The 11,059-nt window shown below is 40.5% G+C and overlaps 1 protein-coding gene across 2 annotated transcripts in view; it reads right to left on the reverse strand.

Moving 5' to 3' along the window:
- FUNDC1 (FUN14 domain containing 1) overlaps nt 1-9,373 on the reverse strand; it is a 62,691-nt gene extending 53,318 nt beyond the window's left edge. For both annotated transcript variants that reach the window (XM_085896826.1, XM_085896825.1), the window contains exon 1: nt 9,152-9,373. In XM_085896826.1, the coding sequence (XP_085752952.1) occupies nt 9,152-9,167 (16 nt within the window). In that variant the 5' untranslated portion in view covers nt 9,168-9,373. The remainder of the gene's footprint in view (nt 1-9,151) is intronic.
- Nucleotides 9,374-11,059: the final 1,686 nt, after the last annotated feature.

The raw sequence follows: 11,059 nt of genomic DNA on the forward strand, positions 1-11,059 counted from the left end.
TATATATATATATATATATATATATATATATATATATATATATATATATATATATATATATATATATATATATATATATAGTTAAAAACATCATTTAAACAAACAATAACCAAATATATTATTTGTATGATTATGATTATTATACAGTCCTAATAATCATCCTATTCTCTTAAGTGATGCAAATAACTCAGGAAGAGGAAACGAGAGAAAAAAAAAGAGAGACAGAGACAGAGAGACAGAGAACAGAATTTAGGCTATGAGCCAGACCCCCCAAATTGATACCCCCCAAATGGGATACCCAAACCCAAACGGATACCCAAACGGAGAGTGGAAAGACCCCCCAAATACCATACAGATGGAGTAAGGCTCATTGTGATTTTTTAGCAAGATATATGTCCCAAGATATGAAAAAAGTGATAGTAGTGTATAACTCAGCCATCTCCATGTTATCACCCGAAATATTATTATACGCCCGCTTTGCTTCGCCAAAAAAATGTGATCTTTGCTAAAATTGGAATAAATATTATTTTAAGGACCACAGAGTGCCAATAATTTGCATACTGGATGCCAACATAGAACATTTATGGGGGTTATTTGTCAAACTTTTGATATAATGACAAAAAATGTTAAATTTAGTGAAAAAGTGGCCGAAATCGCTTCGAGTTCAGAATTCACATTGTACGTTTTTGTCAATATTTCAAAAATGAAAACTCCCAGAGTAACATTTGACCCCTCGAAATCTTCGCAAGGAACCACTGCATTGGAGTATACCATTACTTTGTAATATGGTGGTTGTTTGGGGCACATATTTTGGAAAAGTTCAACCATACCCCCTAATTTTGATATTTTGGAACAAAACATAGATTTTGAACATTTTAGGTTTATTAGTCTACTTTTGGTATGTCGGTGTAATTTTTGGTTTAACTATTTAATATTACAAAAAAAAAACTAGATAAATATGTAACATCCCAGATGCAATATTTCACAAATTGAAACATCTACATATATTAAAAATGCCTAAAAGTAGTGGATAGCCTTAAACATTACTGTATTTCCATCTGTATTACCCAACTAAATTGTTATTTCCTTTTGTCATTCCAGGTAATGTGGTAATGGTGGTGGTGGTGGTGGTGCTAGTGCTTGCCCAGTATGTATAGTTGCTAGTACAATCGCAATGGAAGAACAAACCAGAGATGAGGCCGAAGAGCCAACTGGAAGAGACTATAATTCACAAGGAATCCCTGAGTAGTGATCCAAATGAACAACTTACCAGTCCACAAAGTTTTGAATCATGGAAAACCCTAATAAATGCTGCTCAAAGTAAGAGATCACTCCCTTATACTTGACATTGCTAAATCGGTGACAGACAAGGAGATTCCAGTGATCTTCCACCACAGAAAATGCAGGACACTTTTTCGATGAAGAGAGATATGGAAGCCCTTAAACGTAAAACAGATCCAAGCTCAACTGTGGAAGCTGTTGCTGGGTGTTCCAATGCTTAGCGACCGGCAAGACGATCCTCATCAGAATCACGCATCTATGACTACACATGCATTTTCTGCGAAAATGTCAAGAGATACAAGGGAACGTCAACTCGGGAAAAACTAGTCCAATCTGTGGAGTTGAGATCGGACCAGAAGCTTCGAGCTTGTGCAGTCCGCAAGTGTGACACTAAGCATTTAGCCATAACGAGTAGGGACATAGTTGCTGCTGAAGCACATTATCATGCTTCCTGCTACAAGGACTACACAAGATCAGCACCTGGTCTCGATACAGAGCCTGCTCCTTCTCAGGAGAATGATATTTATCGCGAAAAGCAAGACGAATCATATGCAGAACTGTTTCATTATATACGAACTGATATCGTTCCCAACAAGCAAATTGTCAGAGTTACAACGTTTACAGAGAAACTGCGAACGATGATGTCTGCCAGAGGCATACATAGTCTAACAGAATCCACCAAGAAACATCTCTGTCGGAAATTGGAACAGGAGTTGGGAGACTGTATTGAGATTTTCACTGACACAAAAGAAAAACTTGTTGTTGTACCTGATTGCATAACAATGCATCGTCAGTGAGTATTGCGATATGGAAAGGGAGCTGAAAACTTGTTTAGATAAATCAACAAATATCTCGAAGATCATTGATCAGTCATCGTCATTTTTGAGAGCAACAATAAAGGATGAGAAAAAACCAACAACCTGGCCCTATCATCCCTCCGACGTGGAGAAGGAATCATTCACTGCACCAGAATATCTTCGACGGTTTCTGATCGGTCTACAAACTGGTGATGCAGAACACAAACACCCTTCATGGAGAGTAACAATGCTCACGGAATCCTTCAGTCAAGATGTGGTATATGCAGTGACATGTGGTATGCAGAAGCCACCAAAACATATACTGCTTCCATACATGGTTAAAACACACTGAGAATACAGAGTAAATACAGACGTTGAACAGATTAGGCCATGGGATATCTTACTCCCAGCTGGAAGAAAATGACACAGCCTTGTGCTTACAGAAGCTCGCAGCTAATCTAAATCAGCAGATACTCATACCAACAAGTATTCAACCATCTACGTTTACCAACTTGGCATGGGACAACATTGATAGATTGGAAGAAACATTGAGTGGAAAGGGAACGTCACATCGTGTGAATGGTATCGTGGTACAGGCCAGAGTTTATGGACCACATCTTCCAAAACAAGCGCTTCCTGAGATAGCCAAGAAAAAGCAAAGATATTTGGATGTCTCTGATCACGAATTGACAACATACATTGCTGGACAGCGCGTTGGACCACAGTCGCTCACAACAGACACGAGCATAGTAACAGAGTGCACACCTATGAACAAAAACCTTATCTGGATACTTGCTCGAATGACCGACGCAGAGAAGCAGCGCATACCAAGCTGGACAGGTTTCAATATAAACACCAGAGATTCTCTGACAGTCTCAAAGGATGTTGTTGGTTATATGCCCACGATCAATGCTCCAGCTACGGAATTGACTACAGTCGCTGAAATATTAAACCAGTCAGAACTTGTGAGGAAGGCACTACAGTTAGAGGAGATTGTCATAGTGTTGGACCAGGCATTATACGCTAAAGCATGACGAAATCATCTGGAAACACACTGACAAGTATTAACGAATCATTCTCCGTCTGGGTACTTTCCATACAGTCTGCAATATACTCGCAATTCTAGCAGCTCGTTTTCAAGATCCTGGTCTCCGGGACCTGTGCATAGAAACAAACCTCACAGCGGAAGGCTCACTTGCCAGTGTGTTTTCTGGGAAGATGTACAACCACGCAGTGCATGTGCACAAGTCTGTGTATGAAGCATTCATGAGACTAGCATGGGAGGCATTCATTCCATGGGTTGAGAAAAACAAACCAGAAGAAAAGAACAACATAACGTCTGTGTCAGAAAAAGTGAGTGATTTGGTTGAACATATGTGTCAACAGAAATTTGACAGTCTTCTGGCAAACCCCAAATACACGGAGTTAGTCACCACCTGGAACGAATTCTTAGACCATCTTCGGCATGAAAATGGAGAACTCTCAGCCTTTTGGATGTCTTATATGGACATTGTTGAAAACATCTTGCTTGCCCTGCTGCGTGCTGCTTGAGAAGGAAATTGGCTCTTGCATCTCTCTGCTATCCACAAGATGATCCCCTGGTGTTTTGCATACGACAGATTTAACTATGCATGATACCTACCGAGCGTATTATGCTGAGATGGCCAATCTGGCAGCCAATCATCCAGCTGTGTACCAGGCCTTCTTGGGTGATTCGTTCTCTGTTCAACTATCCAGTCACAATACATTTGGACGCATTCCCGTTGACCAAACGACTGAAGTCACTGTGAACAAGGACACACACCCCAGGAGGCACAACAAGGTTTAGTCTGAAATCAGGAGCAGTCAAGCACTATTACATTACTGCAGAACACAGGAGTGCCTTTCTTGGTCAGATGAGGGAAATGGTACATGAAGACGGATCAAATGTTCCACATGCTGACCTGCACGAAACGCGTGTGAGGAAAGATGAGGATGCTGTTTCGACAATCATACATCTGGTGAAGAGCTGGGTAAATCCATTTGAAGAAGCCCACGAACTTATCAGTATCTCGACAGCATAAAAAGCCCCCGAAGATATCTGCTCGGATTTGAAGAATGCCAGAGACATTGGAGTTCAATGCTACACAAACTTCAAAGCTGAGAGACTCGAGAAGGACCCACCAATCAAACGCTTTCATGATCCAATGAAAATGAACAAACTGAAAACCTTCAGTAATTTATGCAAGAAGAAACAAGTCAAAATGAGTGGCAGATCCGTGATTCTTCAAGCTGACAGAGCATTGTTTGGTCGCAATGGCAACATCAAAATGTATGTAAAACGCTGGCTTACGCTGAACTTTTGATGTTTTTTTTTTAAGATTCGGACGTATTCATAACGAGTTGGTCGTATGCATAACATATTAGTAACGGACACAGAACGTTTCGTTGTCTTATAGATAACTTATACCAACGAATGCTTAGCCTGTTGTCGGTGTTCACAACCTATGCCCAACGATAGTCTAACTCAGTGTTTCTCAACCGGGGTTCCCCGGAACCCGAGGGTTCCGCAAGAGGTCGCTTGGGGTTCCGAGAGAAACAGTAATAAATAGGCTACTGTATTTTTGAGTAGTTTTTGTTTGATGTAATATTCGTAATTTTACTATACACGTACGGCATATTGTTGGAAACTCCTTGGTTATTATAATAGAGGCTTCAACCTCTTTATTATTTACAATTATAACAACCATAGGGAATGTATTTAACGATGTCTATATGGCGCCAGAGTGAAACCGCCCTCACTGGTTCGTGGACGTCCTGTACGCGGCGGATTCGTGTATCATTGAGTGACTGACTCAAGTACGGGACGCATGCACGGTGTCCATCTATCTTCTCTGTGCTTCCTGGCGTGAAGTCTCTCTCTCTCTCTCAAGATTAGTTCTTCTGTTTACCTTTATTGCTTCAGCTTTATTTGTTTAAGTTTTGTTTATCAAGTTACATGAGGTGTGTTTTTTTTTTTGTGAATTAAAACCTCGGTGTGAGGTCTCAAACGAGCAGTATGTTTTTTTTTTCATTGCCAATAAATTTGACAAAAGAGGGTCATTTTTTCCTTCAACCAGGTATCCGAAAAAAATATATTATATTTACCATGTGAACTACGATAAAAATATAAAACAGCTAGATATTAATAATGTTATACAATAATTTTTATGCAGGGGTTCCCTGAGACATGAAAACTATTTCAAGGGTTCCACAAGGGTAAAAAGGTTGAGAAACGCTGGTCTAACTTATGCATAGCGCGCTGCATGTATCGCCGACGATCACGTGGCGTAGCCTATTAAAAGGCTGACGCACAACGATTCAAATCATAACCGCCGGAGAAATGGAAGTGTCAACATCGCAGTCACACCTTGGCGATCTTGCCAGCGTATGCCGACCTCTGAAAAATGTGTCTAAAATGCTGGCGTACGTCGAATACGGTATGGGTAAGTTTGATATACGTGAATAGAACGCTAAAGTACGCTATCATACGTCGTAGTAAGTGGAGTACGTCTTGTAATTTTAAACATGTTAAACATTTTACGACGTACTTGCCATATGCCTCACACATTCCGCATGCGATGGGAATAAGTTGTACGCACGATATGCGATCGTTGGCACACGTCGACAAAAGTTACTCATAAGTCGAAACACGTCAATGTGATGGTTAGCGTCAGTGTTCCAGACTCCTTGTTTTTTTTTTGTTTTTTTTATTTTTTTTTTCTTCGGCATGACTGTCATGTTGACACTTCGATTTCTAGTGCGGTTATAATATAATATAATTAATAGGCTGCCACTCAACGATTTAAATCATAACCACACTAGAAATCGAAGTGTCAACATGACCGTCATGCCGAAGAAAAAAAAAAAAAAAAAAAAAAACAGGGAGTCTGGAACACTGACGCTAACCATTACATTGACACGTTTTGACTTATGAGTACCTTACAAGTAACGTGTGTCGACGTGTGTTAACAATTGCCTAACGTGCCTACAACACATTACTCATAGGTTAGAAATAAGTTTCGGGTACGCTAAACATTACCTCGACGTGTTTAGACTTATGATTAACTTACAATTAACGCGTGTTGACGTGTGTCAACGATCGCATAACATGCCTACAACTTATAGCCAGCGTAGCAGAACTTGTGAGTCATACGCTGGCATAAGTCGTAAAATTTCAAGCATGCTAAAATTTGAGGACAACCGCAAAGTACAACGATGAAAGCCAGCGTACTACGACGTATGGCAGTGTTTTTCAGCGTGCTCTCAATGTTTCCAAAACTTACCCATAATGTATTCGACGTGTGCCAGCGTTTTAGACAAATTTTTCAAAAATCGGCATAAGCTGGCTAAAACGTCAAGGTGTGACTGGGCCTTTACCATGGGCACTCGCAACCTCAGAAAGTCTCCACCGTAAAACCAACAAGGCTGCTCTTGCTAGTTATCTCCAAAAGAATGTAGCCCCAGCTGACCAACTTCCTGATCATTCTGCAACCATAATAGATGGAATGAGCATAATACAGAAGGTGAAAGGGGATCAAGTCAACTTTGGGGAAATTGCCCAGTTTGTTTTGTCGATGGCACTGAAGGATGGAAGCACTAGCGACAGGATCGACATCGTCTTCGACACCTACCAAGATACATCCATCAAGAACTGTGAAAGGCTCACCAGAGGAGAGGAACTTGGACTGAAGCTTCAGGACATCACAGCATCGCAAATTGTAAGGCAATGGAGAAGTTTCTTGGCCCATGTTGGGAATAAGTCAAGCCTCATTTCATTTCTGGTGAGCGAATGGAGGAAACCAGATTACATCAAGCGTCTGAATGGAAAGGTCTTATTTGTAACAACTGAAGACAAGTGTTACAAAATAACCGCGGAAGAACACCAGGAGGTGCTTGAGCTGCAAAGTACACACGAGGAAGCAGATGGTCGACTCTTCCTTCACGTTGCTCATGCTGCACAGACTGGATATCGAGCAGTCGTAATCAGCTCCAATGACACTGGCGTATTCATCATGGCGTTGGCGTTTCATACTGAAATTGCATCAAAATTGTTCCAGAAATGTGGCAACAAAGAACAGAAACGAATCATTGACATTACCAAAATTGCAGCTTCAGTGGGCGCAGATGTTTGTCATGGACTTATAGGGATGCATGCGTACACAGGTTGCGACACTGTCAGCACATTTGCCGGCAAAGGCAAACTCGGAGCACTTAAACTGCTTAGGTCTAGCAAAGAGGTCCAAGAAACGTTCGCCGAGTTGGGACAAGAATGGAATGTGGCCGAGGAGCTTATGGATAAGCTGGAAAATTTCACATGCCTCCTCTATGCATCCAAGTCTGGTAAAAAGGAACTTACTAGCCTTCGATACCATCTATTCTGTGCGAAGAAGGGCGGGATTGAGAGCCACCAATAGCCTCCATGCAATGACTGCTTCCGAAAACATGTACAGCGGGCCAATTACCAGGTAGCAATTTGGAAACGAAGCCTTCAGAGGCACCCAATGACCCCCAGTCCAGTTGGAAAAGGATGGAAATGGGATGATCGGGATGGAACAACTTTGGCTGTGGACTGGATGAGTGGACAGCCAGCACCTCAGGCTCTTCTGGATATGTTGGCCTGTAATTGTTCCAGGAGCTGCAAGCTACCAAGTTGTGTCTGCATTGCCAGTGGACTGAAATGTACAGACATGTGTAAACTTGCCACCTGCGACAATCAGCCATTGTCTGTCGAGTCAGACGACGACAGCCTCGACGAGGATGATCCATCTGACGAGGAGCAAGAATACGGGTTCTGAGCCAAACATGCTGCGCATCTAAAAGGGAGGGACACTTTCATGATGTCATTTCAGACATTTATTTTCTGTTATAAGCGAGTAAAGTATAATATGTATGACGTTCATTGTAATTTAAAGTAGCCCGATGCATAAAAGGATAGGTTCAATTTATAAGCATTATATAGTATGTGTTTAATTTAAATGCCTGTAATCTGTGTCAATTGTGTTAAAAATTGATTGATAATAACAATGTATAATAACAAGGCGTATTTATTCGAGAGATCAGTTAATGATAACATAATTATGATAAACCTAGAGTGTGCAGCAATTTTGCATGTATTGTGAAATATAATGTACCTGATGTTACATACCTACTTTAGGATACTAGCCAATACCAAAAATTACACTGAGATACCAAAAGTAGACGAATAAACCTAAAATGTTCCAAAATATCAAAATTAGGGGGTTTGGTTGAACTTTGCCAAAATATGTGCCCCAAACAACCACCATATTGCAAAGTAATGATATATCCCAATGCAGTGGTTCCTTGCGAAGATTTTGAGAGGTCAAATGTTACTCTGGGAGTTTTCATTTTTGAAATATTGACAAAAAAAAACGTACAATGTGAATTCTGAAGTCGAAGCGATTTCGGCCACCCTTTTCACTAAATTTAACATATTTTTTGTCATTATATCAAAAGTTTGACAAATAACCCCCATAAATGTTCTACATTTCTATTACTATATTAGTTGGCATCCAGTATGCAAATTATTGGCACTCTGTGGTCCTTAAAAATATATTTATTCCAATTTTAGCAAATATCACATTTTTTTAGCAAAGCGAAGCGAAGCGGGCGTATAATAATATTTCGGGTGATAACACAGAGATGGCCGAGAGTTATACACTGCTATCACTTTTTTTTTTCCTATCTAGGGACACATATATCTTGTTAAAAATCACAATGAGCCTTACTCCACCTGTATGGTACCGACCAACCCCCTTGGCTCATAGCCTAATTGGAGGATTAAATTTTAAAAAGTTCTGAAGGTACTCCTGACCACTACGTAACTGCATCTTCACCCATCATTTGAAGCCCTCATCTGGGCCTCAAGCTGCCAATACTCACAAGTCGAGCAAAACACGCGAACAGGCCGCACGGGAGGAATATAATTAAAATTGTGATTTAAAACTCGTGAACGACACAAGCTCGGAGTGAGAGTGAGAGAGAGAAAGAGAAACGAAGACTACTACAGGGTTTAGGACTTGTGCCAAACCCACCGTGCCGCCGAGCCATCACCAAGGGCAAGTACTTCAGCAGGCAGCACCCCCTTCGCAGCCACCAACCCGAACTGGGTCATATGTCGATATTTTCAGTCGTATTATCGGTTTTAGGCTGAAAGGATCAATATACACCAAGCAACGACGATAAATTACTGTACAATACGCTTTGGACACAAAGTGGGGAGAGCAGAAACCTTCACGAGCCTCAATTCATTTTTTTTTTTCTGACGCAATCGCGAACTACATTGCCATGGTCAACATATACTGTGTAATCGTATTTATTTATTTATTTGCATGAAATAAATTCGACTTCTGGAGGAGAAGAATGACAGATGGCAGCAAGTCCACAGATTGCTGTAGGATCAAAGGGAAAGAGATCGAGACACAATTAAAGACATATCGGGGAACTATAGAACTGCTCGTTTGAGTTCAGTTGTGGGGAAAAGGTGTTGGAGACATTAATTAGTGACCGGATGAGGAACCATTTAATGTAGAGGTGTGTGCGTGCGTGTGTGCGTGCGTGTACCAATAACAGTGTAACCATGAAACCTATGGGCTCCAAATTTTGTATGCATAGGAAGAGAACTCCAAGGAAATGCAAGAATGAAAATTGGGTTTTTGGGTAAATTTAAACACTCCTTTTTGAAGACAATTTATACCTAAGTTACCTCCACGAAAGGCTTATCCGTGGCCAGCCCAAGTTTACCTCGCAGGGGTCTTATCCGCCATATTGATTCGGCCTATTCAAACAGGCATTGACTTGGAAACACCATATTCTCTCACAGACTAATTAAAGTACATAATCGAAATATTACATCGAATTTGAGAATTGCATCTTGTGGACTAAATAAATGTCAAAATCTATGGTGATATCTGAAATTTTTTTTTTAATAAATTAAGGATTTTTTATAACCAAGTGTATTTATTCAAGAAAAGCATTAAACTTAACCTTTTTTTGCTGTTCGGACAATGATATTGAGTGACGAAAAGATTAAAGAATGTGCCGAAAGTGTAACTTCATGGAGCGCAACGAAAATAATTAACTAAACGGGATCGAAGCTCTTTTGCAAGCCATAGTGATACAGTCCACAGGGAGGTCCTTTTTTGGCAATTGCGAGCACAGTTTGTTTGTTTTTCACCTTTTTGTGCGATCTACTTTTTTTCTAAAAGATTAATGTGAATATATTAATATACATACACCTATATAATACATATATGGGATATTAAACGTTTCATTTTTTTTAAAGTTTCGTCAACAAGCTTCCACGGTGATACTGCGGCTCGGTTCTTGGCTGGGACATCTCCGGATGTGGGAAGGCAAAATAAATTGGCTGATTACAATGAATAAAAAAATGTTTTCGGTGGTTACAAAGCAATGAATCACCACATCATGGCAGGACAGCCGAGAGGTACACAGGCTTGCTATAAGCTGGCTAGCCTGGGTTTTAATCCTGACCCAGCAATCAACCACACACAATTTTGAAGAAACTTGACCATAACCTTCATCACCCATGATGTACCAAAGTTTGTTCACGCCATTAAAAACATCGAGGTCCAAGGAGGTCTGGGGAGATCTGGGTGGAGGAGTTGTCCCCCAAAATAGGTATTTGCTTTCTTCTCCGAAACTACAAACACAATTTTGATGAAACGTGACTAAAACGTTCATCACTGATGACGTACTAAATTTTTTCATGCTACTTGAAAAATCAAGGGAGGGGTGGTTGCCCCCCCCCAAAAAAATAGGTATTTGCTTTCTTTTCAGAAACTACACACATGATTTTGATGAAACTTGGCCACAGCCTTCATCACCTGTGATGTGCCAAAGTTTGTTCACTGCATTAACAAAAAATTATGTTGGTATTTACTTTCATCTCCGTTAAATATTTTGTTGGTTATCCACGCCTA

Source organism: Eptatretus burgeri, chromosome 10 (assembly GCF_056783735.1).
Source record: "Eptatretus burgeri isolate ZD-2024b chromosome 10, Ebu_testis_v1, whole genome shotgun sequence".
Taxonomy (NCBI): Eukaryota; Metazoa; Chordata; class Myxini; order Myxiniformes; family Myxinidae; genus Eptatretus; species Eptatretus burgeri.